Genomic DNA, 14,739 nt, shown 5'->3' with positions numbered 1-14,739 from the left:
AAGGAAGTCAGATGTCTCCATCTGAGCCAGTTACTAATAATCTTGTCGTGATATAACCCTTCAGGGCTAGGTTTGGTGCTGCAAGTGTTTGCTCCTTTGGTCTGGCCTTGCAGACAGCTGCTTTAGGCAGCCTCTGTACTGGCAGCCTGGAACAGTCCTCCTTAGCCTGATCCAAAGCCCTTGTGAGGTGAGGGGGATATTTCCAGTTGACCTCAGTGGGCTGTGGATCCAGCAATGAGTTAAGCTTCATGTGCCATTCATAAAGTTACATGTAAAAAAAGACAGTGCTGCTGCTGCTTTGCGGAAAATGAGAGACAATACAGTTCTCAGCTGTAACAAAGAGATTAGACAGGGTGCCTGCATGGCTCTGAGGTGTCTGACCTTTCTCAGAGCTGGGGGTTCAACAGCCTCCTAGTTTGGTCCCTAATTGATAGCACATATCTGTGACTGTGCACTTAATCATAGTTGCTGATTGAAGTAATTTAATCAAGGAACTGATTGGGGCAATTTGGAATAGGTCCCACTGGTGAATATCAGTAGTTAAGATGGATTGCCTAGTGGAGACAATAGCCAGCAAAAAATGGGGTAAAGGGTAGCCAGTAACTCACATGTTATCCAGCAAGGGACACTGTCGCCTTGTTCACTTACGGTTCCCCCTCAACTTCTCAGGACTGTGAGACACATTCTGAAAATATTCAGTCAGGGTAAGGAGTGAAGTGAGGAAATATGATATTATGTTATTCAGATCATTGAGGAAAGGGCAGACTGAGGAATTCTGGAAGGCCATTGTGAGGCTAAGATTCAGTGCTCAGTAGTTGTCAGATATATAAATCAAGCATTTGGAATGATTAGGAAAGACATAGATGATAAAACAGCAAATGTTGCCTTACCATGGCACAAGTTCATGGTTTCTGTTCACCTGTGCAGTTCTGGTCCTGTCATGTCAAAATATATAATAAACTTGGAAAAGTATCAAGCAGGAGCAACAAGGGTAAGCAAAGGTAAGGAATTACTTTGACTTGAAGAATGACTGGAGAGACTAGAAACCCACAGGCTAAAGGAGGGACAGCTTGCCACGAGTATGATGCAGATCTCTAGGCTCAGAAATGACATGGAAAGGTGTGGCTAGGGGTCAGACATTCAGTGTCTCTTCCGAAACAGGAATGTTACACAAAGCTAGTGGCAGTCAGGTTCAGAGAAGGAGGTGGTTCTTCCTAGAGTGTGTGATAGACTTTCAAAAGTTGTTAGTAAAAGATGTTTTGGATGCCAGAACTCTCTTCGTGCTCAATAAAAAACCTGAAAGAGAACTTATTTACGGAGAAACCCCGTGAGTCTCGGAAAATCACCGAAAATCATTGTAGACGGAGAACGTACATAGAAGGAAGTATCATACATGCTTATCTTGTACTTTCTCTTCCTCCATTTCTGGCCACTCTCAGAGTCCAGATCCTCTCAGGTCCTGAGTTCAGGGACCTTGGGTCTGACAGGTGTTCTTGTGAAATTGATATTTCCATAGGGTGTCCAGAGGAGAGGTCTGCAGCAGCCTCTCTTGAGCACCCCAAAAGCAGATCCCAGTGGGAGGACTGTGTGTATGTGCAGCACCATTACCTAGCTTGCTCTCTGCCATGACCTCCTCTGCTTTGTTATGCAGTGTGGACATTCTTCCAGATGTTTGCATGAACCATTTGTTAAATTATGGAAGTCTTATATTTTTTCTTGTAATAAAAACACACACTGGTAGGTGTGGTGTTTAAAAATGGGGGGGGGAATTTGTAGATGCAATGGTCTTCTTGCTATGAAAAAGAATGGGAAGGAAAAGCTCCCTTTCTCCTTTTTGAAAGGTTTGGGTGCCATCTGCTGGGTTCAGTAGGACCTTACATACTGTAGCAAAATTGCTAAGTGCTGGTTGAAAAGTGCCTGAAGAACTGAATTTACGAGGGTTGCAGTGTCTTTGTTTGCACCTCCTGGTTCTTTTGTCTCCGTTGGTGATAACGTAACCCAGGTATATGAGATGTGCTCTATCACACAAACAAGTGCTTGCTTACAGTTCCCTTTTAAAGGTACCATTCAGGCTGAATTTGCTACTGATGTTCATTGTTTGGTCACCTAATGGAGAAATAGTGGAAGGAAATAAAGACTTTTGAGCATTGTATCCTAGCCACGTCTTGTGCTAGCAAAGCCCACTCTGAGCAGCATTCAGGCTCTCTGAGGCTGTGGGAGACAAGGACAGGCAGATGCTGGGAGCTGGAGCAGGCTGTTTGTCCAGGAGCCTGGTTACTGCCTCGGTTTGATACATGGCAGAGGTGTATAAAAACAAGATACAGCCCTGTATGTTGGGCTGTGTGAAGGGGTGATGTGTGGGTGAGGTGGGTGAGGGTCCATGAGGTGGGCATGGTTCCTGCTCTGCAGTTAAGGCACGTGGTGACAGCGAGCTGGCACCTCTGGGCTTGCAGTGTGAGCTGTCCCTTGCTCTCAGCCTGGGGGTGCCCCAGAGCAAGGTAATGGAATAAGGTATCCACGGGCACTTCCAGAGGCAGAAGCAGACTTGGTGTATTCATTGTCCAGGGGAGATTTATCTGCCAGCTGTGTATTTGCAGAAAAATGGCCAAGGCTGTGACCTGTGTGAGCAGGTGAGTGCAAACATGCAGGGACCTGTATCACAGTTACCCACACCACTGCCTTGGGATGCATCTGGTACTGTGAGACCTCTTAAGGGTAATATCCCTTTGCTTTTTTCTTCTCACAGTTCTCTCCATGATATGTTCCCTCTCACTCCGTAATTTGATGACACAGGGCTTTGGCAGCAATAGTGGCTTGTGCAGTCCCATCCTCTCATCCATCCCTTGCTACTCATTCTCTCCCCAAGCCACGGTGTCCCTTATTTCCTCGCTCTATGTGAGGTCATGCTATGGACTCCTGGGTTTAAAAACATATAAACCAAAACTACAGCATGATGAAATGGGTTATATTTAACCCAGACCAATTCCCTTTTTTTTTTTTTTTTCAATCTGAATGTGGCTTCCTGAGCAGCTGGGTCAGCACAAGCAAGGGAAGCCTGGTGTCTGCAGTGCTGAGCAGGGAGCAAGGGACACGTGGCTGAGGAGCAAATGTGCTGTATGTGGCTCTGCTTTTGCACTGTTGAGTCACCCAGCTGTGGGCAGGTTTGGCCTTTGCAGCAGGACATCCCAGCCACCAGCAGATACTTGTGAGGATGTGGCACCTGCATGAGCCAGAGGCTGGCAGCATTCCGTGCAGGGAGAGACCTTGCTGAGCTCCCCATGTCCAGCATTGTTCTGCTTTGGGGGTTTAATGACACCTGTAAACCCAGTGTCCTTGCTAGGTGGAGGTGTGCTTTGAATTTTTAACTGCTCAGGCTGAAAAGAAAGTGAATCCTTGGAGCATATTTAACTTTTCTTTGTGCATTCGCAATATTTCACTAACTATGCACTTATAATTTTTAAGAATATAGATAGAAATGAACACATAAATAAGGGATAATGAAGTGTATTTCCTTTGGGTCCATTCTTTCCTTTGCATATCAAGAGATGGCAGTATGTCATTCCATTTAAGTTACTAAAGACTTACATCTTTCTCTGCTTTAGCAGAGTCTTAGAGAGAATATTCAGACCTAGGCAAGTGGGAAGTCTGGCATTTTGATGGTCTTTGAGTTGCAAAGGTATGTCAACACATACCTATACTACCATGATCAGTAAAGAGATCCTAAATTTTGTCCAAAATGAAAAAAAAGGTTTTAAAATTGTAGAGGTTTCTGGTACAAACAAATGAAAAAGAATACTTCCGATGATACTGGATTTTGAATGATCCTCTATCTAAAACATACCACAGTTTTATATATAATTTTTGCAAAAACAGCAATACTAAAGTAGAATAAAAATATATAAAAAGAAGGCTAGAATTGAGCCCAAAAAAAAAGCAGTTAGTTAGGAGGAAAAATCTGTTTCAGCTGAAAGTTTATACTTAAACAAATTTAACATACTCTTTGAAAACCAATTATATTCGAAATTCAGTCTGGGTACCTCACATATGACAAACCACAAAATGAGAAACAGACTTCTTCTAGTGTTTGTACATTGAGTGCTAGACCTTGAACCAGAGCAATTGTAGATTTCATTGAACTCTAGATCACTGTTGCATTTCTGAAACCCTTGAATTCATATTACAATGCGTTTAAATAATTTCAAGCAAAAGCTGCCAGTGGCAACTCATGTATTTTTCATAATCACCATATTTTTTATATTTTCTTATACTCTGTTTTTGCTGCCTTTTTTTTCCAAATCATCTTCATGATGTGTTTTCACAGGGTCATTGTGTAGTGCCTGTTGTATAGTGATTTAATTTCTGTGTTCGTCTTGTTTTATAAATTAATATCTTTCAGCACCCCCAGATTCAAAAGGAGTCACAATATATCAAGTACTTGTGCTGTGATGATAAAGCAACCCTGCATCAGTGGGTAACAGGAATAAGAATTGCCAAGGTGAGATTAAAAGTAAATTTACTTTAACATGTTTTCTGTAAAATCAGGTCTTCAGAGGTTACTGACTGTCATCACCTCAACTGGAAATGCTGTGACAAGAATGGACATTCATGCTAATTTTACCATAGAAACAAAATCAAAAGTGCATGATGAGGATGGGTTTGCTGAATGTCCCTGTACCTTAGCTATCAGTATGATTTTCTTGTTAACACAGGAGTGAGTTCAGTGGCTATAAAACTCATGTACTCATAAAAATTACTGCACAGTTATCTCAGTAATAATATGCTGTGAATAAAGTGTGCAAGCTCTGGTCAGTCCAGTTGTGACATTTTTCAGACAGTCCTACCCAAATTGTCCGCCTCGCTCTGTTCAAACAGATTCTAATTGACAGCCCATTTTTCTTTGTACAAAACATCAAGGTACATGGATTTATGCATAGCCTTAGTATTGGCTGTGTCTTCCCAAACAGATCTGGTCCTCTTACCTGTTAGTTTGGGCTTTTTCCTGACAGTTCTGCTGCAGGGTGGCATATAACAAAGGTGTGGGGTGAACATGTGTCTTACACTGACAGAGCTGTTTTCTCTTGAGTCTGGGATTTGGTGTCTCAAGTCTCCAGTTTGAAAATGTAATAGAAAAAGATATTGAGAGCAGTTGATTATAAAACCAGGTTTCAAGAAGTTTACAGATACTGAAACGAACATGAAATGTAAGAATGGTATCAGTAGGACTGTGTTTGGTCATGGGGATTCATGTTTCATTGTGCTTTCCCCTTGGCCCTACACAGAAGAGGGCACACTACGTCTAGAAATACACTTTTTAACAAAACTAGGTAGGAAGAAACAGGATCAGAAAAGTTGTCCAAGAGCAAAATGAATGCTTGGCCTATGTCAAGCTCATGTTATTGTTTTGATTCTTTTTCAGTATGGCAAGACACTCTATGACAATTACAAATGTGCAGTGAAGAAAGCTGGCTTGTCCTCTCGGTGGGCGAATCAAAAAGGGGTGGAACCAGCTGCCCCTGCAGGATCCTCATCAGCAGGTACTGACACTGTCACAGCAGTTGAAGTCACATTTATTGCTCCCTTCTATTATTGTCCATGTTGCATAGTCTTTGTTTAGAAAACTATCCCATGGATTCAGCAAGATGTCTTTTTATAGAAAGGCCAGTGTAGCAGCAAAACTCTCACTTTACGGTTAGAACTTGGAGAATATAAAGACAGTGGTCCATGTCTTGAAACTTTCTGTTTGCCCATCTCTACACTGAATGTATTGAAGTTTTTCTTCCAATTAGTAAAAGGGGTGAGTGGGATATTCTGAGATTGATCATTATAGAAAGATTATTACAGGGTGAGCCAATCTCTGACCTAACCTTTCACTCATTTGCATGGTAACAATGTGGGTGTTAGGACATAAGAGTAAGAAAGGATTGTGTTATTTTCTAACCTTCCTTTTCCAGTAGCTTCATCATACTGCTGTTACTGATCTAATCATGATACCCGTACAACAGTGCATGATACTAGCTGTAACTTGCATGACTATTTTTAGTTTACATGCTTAAGATATGCTTTATTAGGAAAGGCATGCTGGCCAAGTACTTACTGTCATAAGGCAGGCGAAATCGAAATCACAGTTTGCAGTTAATATTCTGACTTCTCGTGCAGACAACTCAAATACCTTTCTAGTGCTTCAGTTCACCTTTTTTTGAGTACATGGGAGATAGAGGATGAGGTGCTGACAGCAGTAGAGAGGTGGCTGGCCAGGGGGCTCCATGCTGGTACTGCCATCTGTTCTGGATATGGGCAGGACTGAGGCCTTACAAAGGCTGTATGACTACGTTAATCTGTGTGACTTCAGCTCCTGACTAGAAGCCAGGAACACTGCATGAGCTCAATAGAATATACTGCTAATTTTAACTAATGGATTGCATTAAATGGTTAAGTAGCCTGGAAAGGTTTTAGTCATGTATACTGTCTCTATGGAAATATCACTGAAGGATCATTAGTGTTGTAATTGAGGCAAGTTGCTGTGATTCTGGGTATCTTACACTTGTTGTAGCTGCCCTATATAAAACCTGGGGCCTGATTATGCTACTAGAACTGCCTAACTGTGAGCAGTTGTTGGTTTGTGTTTTGGAAATGTAGCAAAGCATATTCACTTCTGTTTTCAGATGGCTCCATAGCCATTTGTATGCACTAACTTCAGTATAGGCTAAAATCTGCTCTAGAAAACTACAGTCCTGTGTGAACTGGGCAGGGGCTGTATGCTGTTAACTTCAGGGGTGGCCAAGGAAGGCAGGTGAAACTTTGGTTCTCACCATGTAGCCACTATTCCCTGGACACACTGCTGTAACCAGCATTGGCATGTTCACATATACCCCAGCCTGTGTAGTCTGTGGCTCTGAAGTGTCCCAGGGGCATCTCAGTCAAAATATGTTGTTTCCCTCTCTGCCTTACTGTGTCCCTTTGAACACTAAAAAAGTCAGTATATGTAGTGGTCCTCCTGCACAATATCATGATGTCTGAAAGATGGAAGATGTCACTTTATGCAGATGTTCCTTATCATTACAAGGATAAATATTTTGCATTTGGGTATCTATATTTTGCATTATTTGGACTACCTTTTTTTTTCTTAAATCAAATGCTAATTTGTTGCAGTAACAAGCAGATAGGACTCAGTTTCTTCATGCAAGAGAAGCCCCTTCTTTATTCACATAACTCATTTTTATACAGTTTTACAGACCTCGTGTTTAACTCCAGTTGGCTGGTAGTTTTCTTGCTACTCAGTTCATTGGTTAGTAAATGGCATTCTGCCTGTCGATCAAATCTCCCTATTTTTGGATTGTTTACATATCTTCTTCACTGATTCTTATGGGATAGATTATTGTTTATGCAGGTACAAACCTATTTTTCTTACTAGAATAGGTTGTTGTGTTAAATGCCTTATTCATATGATTTTTTCTTATGGGAACTTACAAGCTGCTGCTAGCTTAGCTAGAATAGTAGGGCCTACACCATATTGTATAAGGCCTTTCTTTTATAATATCTCTACCTGTCTGCAACACTAACTCACTATAAAATTTTGAAGAAGTTAACTTGTAAAATATGCTATAATATTTAAATTAAAAATAAATCTTGAGAGTAGAATGCATGGGCTCACATACTATATTGTCTGGGAGTCCATTAGCTGGCTGGCAGCAGATGATGTATCAAGTGTTGCTTTCAAGTCTTGCATAGTTTATGAAATCCATTAACAGAAGAAGAAACAGATTACCACGTCTAAGTCTTCTGTTACATCTTTTTTGTCAAGTAGAACACCATACCTTGTACTAGATAGAGTGGATGTGTCTCTGCTCTCCTTCATTTAGTTCAATCTCAGTATGACTGAAGGCAGCAACACCTTTGAGCAGTATGAAAACCAAACTGTGCTCTGCTATGAACAGCAGACAAAGGGAGGTGAGACAGTGACTTGCTCCACTTTAGGGAGCATAACCCCTCTGGGCCACAGAACCCAGGGATTTACATCTCCTTCCACTGAGGAAGGAGAGTCACAAGATCCGTTTTATCTCTTTGTTGTCTTCCATGTTAGTCCTTCAACAAACACAAGATTGTAGTTTGAATGATCCAAATGGTACTTTGGATTAAATATGCTGAACAACATGCAGGCACAGGCATAAAAGCTTAGGACGTTAGACCACCTTCTGTCATGCCTTGAAGCTTAAATAGCCTTAGTAAATTAGGCACACTTCAGAGTTTGTCTTACTTTTCTGCCAGTCATGGGATTTGCAGATATGGCTGTAAAAACACTTTATTCTATTTCTTGTCATATTCCTGGAACCTCTTTGCTGATCAGTAAAGTACACATTGAGATTAAAGCCATTCTTGTGCGTAGTCTACACTGCAGACAGGTAAGGCTTCACTGACATCTGAGAAGGACATAGTGGAACTTCACTGGATCTCAGAACTGTCGATTATAATAGAGCTAAGGCAGTCATTAAGGTTTGCAAGTGTAGGTTTCTAGGCACCAAACACTGTCTACTACTTTGACACATACAGCTTTCAAAAATGTTACACTAAACTGGAGACTATTTAATCTTTATCAGGCTACACAGGGGCAGGGAATTTTTTATAATTAAACATGTAAATTTGTTGTTTGGTCTCACATTCCTTTACTCCATTTGATAGTACTGGGTTATTTATGCATATCCCTTACACAAGCAGAAATGGTGGGCAGATGTTTTGCAGAGCTTCTACTCAGTCAGCTTCCAGATCTGCATTAATCTGAGAACACAGTGAAGTTCTTAGATCTTTGTGATTCCAAATGGGGCAGATATTTCAGAACTGGGGAGATGTTTTAGCTCATTTACTAAAGTGGATCAGCCCATCTGTAAGATTTCAGACCTTCCACTCCCATGACTGACATGATATGAAACTATGGTGCTTTTAGACTTTAGCCTAATTTAAATCCAAAAAATAAAGCAATGAATTTGAATGAATGTGAATGTAGTAATACTACAGCACACTGCAAACTTCAAAATGCTGTTATGAAACACAGGTATTTTAATGTAAGGTACTTACGGATTTTAATCTAAGATACTTTGCTTATTTTCCTTAAGTAATGAACTGAAAAGTCACAAAATTAGCTTAAAGTAGAAAACAGATTTTACTGAGTTATGTACAAAAACCCTGTAACAAATGTTTCCTTGTAGAAGTTGTAAGGAAATTTTTATAGCCTTTTTCTTAGTTGGGTATTCCCTGATCTGGTTAATATCACAGAAACATAACTGTTTTCTCTCTGGCTCCTCTCCTTGTCACAGGTACTGTTCAGTCAAATGGACAGATTCCCCAAAGTGTTCATCGTTCCAGTGCAGAATTTCCAGACACTCAGAAGAAAGTGGATACATCTGAGGCACAGGTGAGCAGTTACTACAGTTAAATGTCAACTGTGATTGAGTTCTCCAAGTTTGTTTCTCTTCACCTACTGTCTTCCCCCTCAAAGTGCCAATGAGAAGGATTTGGCTCCTGGGTAAGGTGGCTGCCCCTCCTCATGCTTTGCACACTGCAAACTGTGTGTGCTGTGCAGAACCAGGAGCCTCCAATGGGAGATGAAGGCACAGCCACCCACTGCTTCTGCTCTTCAGAACAAGCAGCCATGAGTTCATGTAGCAGGAATAGGAATGTGCCTGCTGGAATAGTCCAAAGTGTGCTGCCAGAACCTGGGTGCCATGTTCTATCTCTGCCAAAAAAAAGGGTCTTGCCTTAGAAACACAAGGCATACAGTAGTGTTTTCAGTAGGGAACACTGCACAGCTGAAGATGAGTGTGTAAGAAAGGAGAAACTCTGAAGAACTAGGGGAGAATATTATATATTTTCCTTAAGCTCTAAATGCATTTCTTGGTTAAGTTCCAAATTTTGTGTAATTGCACCAAATCTGGCTGTAAAAATATCAAAGGGTACTGTAAGAGAACCTCAAGAACATCATACAGAAAAAAAGTGGGCATTTGTTTGTAGTTCATTATTTAATGTCTTCATCACGCATGACGTGCACATGACAAATGAAATTAAATTCCTAGGATTTTCCTGTCACCAGCATTACGTGTTCTACACTTCTTGTTTCTGTCTTTGAGTTCCTCCTGTTTCTCTGTTCTGAACCTCACTTCCTCTGGACCAGATCACATTCTGAGAACTCAGCCAGTGGTTCCCTCCTCCTGTGTCTGATTTACTTCCATGTTTGTAGGCAAGGAGTGAGGAAGAGGAGGCATACATGCTATAATTAGCTCATGCTAGAATTAATGCTGCTGACTGCAGGGATGCAGAGCACTTTTCTCTAGAAGCAGCAAACGAACAGGAGGAACTAGAGACCTCTGTGCAGCCATTGGGCTTCGATCTCATTGCAATTTTGGACATGGCAGGATAGCTCCTGTGACTGGAATATTGTCATGAAAGGCCACAGGCTGTTTAGGAGAGACAGACCAGGAAGGTGCAGTGGCAGAGTTGCCCTCGATGTGAGCAACACTTGGAGTGTACTGAGCTCTGCCTTGGTGAGGATAAAAGGGTAGAGTAGTAAGGGTGACACCATTGTGGGTGTTTGCTACAGGCACCTGATCAGGAGGAGGGAGTGGATGAGGCCTTCTACAGGCAGCTGGAAGCAGCCCCACAGTCACAGGCCCTGGTTCTTGGGTTGGGGGGCTTTACCTACTCTGACATCTTCTGGAGAACCAAAACAGCAAAGCACAAGTGGTGCAGGAGATTCCTGGAAAGCATTGCTGACAATTTCCTGTCCCAGGTGGTGGAGGATCCGATAAGGAATGCTGGGCTGCCCAACCTTATACTAACAAACAGGGAAGGCCTTGTTGGACCTGTGATGGTTGGGGCAGCCTTGGCTGCAGTGACCATGAGATTGTAGAGTTCAGTATTGAAGGAAGAGGTAGCAGGACCGACAGCAAGATTTCAAACAAAGACTCCAGGAGAGCCAACTTTGGCATCTTTAGGGATCTTGGAGGAATTCCACGGGAGAAGACCCTGAAGGGAAGAGGGGTCCAAGAAAGTTGGTCGACATTCAAGGCTCACTTCCTACAGATTGAAGGACAGTGCATCCCAAAGATACTTCCTTGATGTTAGTCTTACTAACTGCAGTGATTTGAAATTTTAAAAGCACTCATCCTCTGTGGGCAGCACTCAAAGAAACACTATGAATACTGACAACAGGGAGGTTTCCACTGTCCAACCTCTACAGGCAGCTCCAGAAAGAAAACAAAACAGTATTTTCATGTTTCAGGCAAAATGTACTCTACCTAATTTCCCTATCTACTACACTAATGTATTTTCATTTCTTTTAATGTTCTTAGATCATGGCATTAGTTTACACATTTACTGACTGTGTCTGTCCTTTTATTTTTCTGCTTATTAAAGGCTGAAACAAATAATGGCAGTGCACCTGGCCTGGGACAGCCACTGCTGAGGCCACAGAAAGTCCAGAGTAAGAGGATCTCACTACAGCCTCCTCCTCCACCTGAAAGGCGTTCATCTGTTATTTCTGCTTCACCAGTTCTACCCCCCAAAGTGAAACGAGACAGTGGCATTTTCCTAACAGATCCAGAGAGCTTTCCAGCACCACCACCTACACTGAAGATTGATTTTCCTCCACCACCACCACCATCCGATTTCTGTGAACCTCCTCCTGATTTTGTGCCTCCACCACCACCAGTGTCCAGCAGCAGTAATGGAGATGTGCCATTACCCCCTCCACCCCCACCTGTCTCCAGTAAGCTGCCACCACCACTTCCAGCAAAGAAACCTGTACCACTTCCTCCAAAAAGGCTGGAAAGCACAGGACAGGATGGAGAGCCACAGTCAGCGGGGCCACCTTTGATTGCAGGGGGAGGCAAGCAAGTAGATTTCATGTCTGACCTAATGAAAGCTCTTGAGAAGAAAAGGGGTAACATCTCCTGAACTCTGGGAGTGGGTGGACTTTAAGACATAGCTGGTTTTGTGAGGCATCACAGAAGCTCATGCCGGATTAGGCTTCTCCAGGAGGAATTCTTCAGAGTTCCTCATGGGGGGGTCTCAAGAAGGTGGGGCACCCTTTGTCCCCCAACTTCGTCCCTGTAACCTGCTCCTTTCCCCCTGCACCTCACCATCCCCTGCTCTTAACTCCCATTCCAGCACCCGGCTAAGGTAAGAATTAGCTGAAGAGTCTTGCTTCCCTCCACAAGGACAGCCAGGGATGGTGGAGCAGCAGCCAGCCATCTCAGAAAGTGAAATGCATCTACTCTGGCTGCCTTTTTAGTAGCACTGGAGTTCAAGGAAAAATAGAGAGTCCTCATGCAAATTTTGAGGAGTAGGAAGGAAGATCTCTTTTCACAGAATTGCCCTTAAAAGTTCTTTATCAGAAGACTCCCAACTATGGGGGGTTTTCTTCCAATACAAAGATGCTTTGAATTTTTTTTTTTAAATAGTCTGCCTTTAAAAATTAAAACCTCAGCTAGATTATTATGAGATGCAAGTTAGGGCTGGGACCATTTCCAGACAGTGTCACCCCAAATGTTGTGCACTCCAGTGCAACTCAGTCATACCTGTCAGCATTCACAGCTGCTGCTTTGAAACCTCATTTATTTGGTTACCTTAGACAAAGACAAAAATTGTATTTTGAAATCATGTATGCTTCCATGGTAAGCAGGGATTTTTTTTCTGTTGGTTAACATTTGTCTTCAAACTGTACCTAGTAATGATCTGTCTTGTGAAAGACTTTGTAATTATCTTGTACCCGATAGGAATGTCTCCTCCTACATTTTTTTTTCATTTGTTCTCTCCATTTAATTCTCCACTGTTCCTTTAGGAAGCATTCATTGTTAGCTCTTAAATAAAAATAGCTTCTATTTTATATCTGTACAAAGTTTCACAGTTAATAAACAGCCATTTTACTGGCAATTGGAACTTCAAATATTTTAAAGAATTTTTGCCTATGCCTTCTAGACTTTGTTTTATTTATTCTGGTCTTTGCCTCTTCTCATGCACACTTGATCTTCTATCATCAGCAGTATATCTCTGTATTTTGAATTATATAAAAGCATAAAAAGCAAAGTGTGTGGTCTTAATAAATAAATGCATGAAAGCAGCTGACAGAGCGGGGGGGTGAGCCTGCTGTTTGTCAGAATGGATTCCTAGATCCAGAAGTGGTGGTGGAGGCAGGAGAAGGACAGGCTGGTTTCAGTGCCACGGTCTGTGTTTTGGGTCATCTCTAGTCTTAATTGTGGCTTAAGGTTGGTTTGTCAATACTTACATACCTGTATAACAAGCTTAGCAGAAATAAGAAACTTGTAACCATGTCTTCATAAAGAACCTTCCCCTTTGAACTTACTACTTTAAAAAAATTATTTTCTTTTCTTTTTTTTATTTTATTTAAACTGAAAACTGTTTGGAACCATGTGATTTTCTTCCTGAAATGATTTTGCTTTAAACACCATGTTATGCTGACACAGAGAGAGTCCATCCAGCTCTTACTGGTTTTTGAGCTCCCTTGCTTTCAGCTGAACTGAGCAAAAAACTCTCACCAAGGGAACTTTGCCCACCACTAATAAAAGTGTCACCTGGAAGTCTTGAATTAACATGCTGGGACATTCAAAAGGTATGTCAGCACCTTCAAACTGACAAACTGAGAAATGCCCTCCAAACCAGTGCAAGGCTCATACAAGCCTCAGTTCAAAGTGGAGGGGAAAAATACCAATGACCTAAAAGTAAGAGGATTAAAACTAGGAGTTAAAAAAAAATTTAAAATGAGAAAAGGATTACTGATTCCCAATCTCTTTCCATATATAACTGAAGGAAGCATTATGAAGAATCATTGAAGAGCTAGGTGTCATTTCCTGACTAGGTATTAGGAGTGCACATATTTTACATACTTAGGTGACAACAGCTGTCTGTGAGTCAACTATTTCTAAATCAAATGAATTTTAGGAAATATACACCCAGCATCAAAATAAAGCAGAACATGTCCTGGAAAAATGTTGCACAATAAGGTCATAAAGCCCTGAGACATTTACAATGGCTTTTCTAGCATTCACTCTTCTCACCAGAACGCTCAGCCTCCCACCTATTTCCCCCCTTCTCTTTTGTTACAACACAAAAAAATCAATTTTACACCTTCTACATCTTCAGTCGATCATAATTCATGCACTTAATCTTACACAAAAGAAGTTGAACTTTGTTCAAAACAAAACAAGTCAAAGCCTACAGAAAACTCCAAAAATCAAGTAAAATGCTGTGATGATTAGACCTCTATCAACTATTTTGTATATGGTTACTTGGAATTTTTAAAATGTAAGATTTAAACTCCATTCAAAGAACAAAGCTGCCTCTTACTGATACACAATTATCTGGCTTGATCGGGTACCAAAATATGCTGCAAAATACAAAAAGATGTTCCAATGCTGTAATTCAAAGCATTTGTAAAAAGAAATTAATCCTTCCACCTCTATCTAATCTATTGCCTTTTAAATGGTCTGTACATCACTAGACCTTACAGTATTTTAATCTGAAAATATCTGAAATTACAGCATGCTCCTTTTAACCTTCCTCCATACCTGAAATGGAAGCAGTGTCAGCATCCAACACAGTCCTTTTCTAGGGCCAAACTGAATTTTTCCTGAGACTTCATATCTATGCACCAATAATCTTTCTATTCCTATCAAAAGATATTTTCAAAGAGCAGTGGTCCTCTGGATAGGCACCTGACACCAGCAAACACAC

The 14,739-nt window shown here is 41.4% G+C and overlaps 1 protein-coding gene across 3 annotated transcripts in view; it reads left to right on the top strand.

The window, feature by feature from the left end:
* Nucleotides 1-12,934, top strand: part of APBB1IP (amyloid beta precursor protein binding family B member 1 interacting protein) — a 79,395-nt gene extending 66,461 nt beyond the window's left edge. For all 3 annotated transcript variants that reach the window (XM_088160215.1, XM_088160205.1, XM_014882180.2), the window contains 4 exons: nt 4,397-4,495; nt 5,417-5,534; nt 9,309-9,406; nt 11,404-12,934. In XM_088160215.1, coding sequence (XP_088016341.1) covers nt 4,397-4,495; nt 5,417-5,534; nt 9,309-9,406; nt 11,404-11,943 — 855 coding nt within the window. In that variant the 3' untranslated portion in view covers nt 11,944-12,934. The remainder of the gene's footprint in view (nt 1-4,396; nt 4,496-5,416; nt 5,535-9,308; nt 9,407-11,403) is intronic.
* Nucleotides 12,935-14,739: the final 1,805 nt, after the last annotated feature.

The sequence above is a fragment of the Sturnus vulgaris genome, chromosome 1 (genome assembly GCF_052056855.1).
Source record: "Sturnus vulgaris isolate bStuVul1 chromosome 1, bStuVul1.hap1, whole genome shotgun sequence".
Lineage (NCBI taxonomy): Eukaryota > Metazoa > Chordata > Aves > Passeriformes > Sturnidae > Sturnus > Sturnus vulgaris.
Note: the sequence above shows the minus strand (reverse complement) of the source record. Positions and strands in the feature narration are given on the sequence as shown.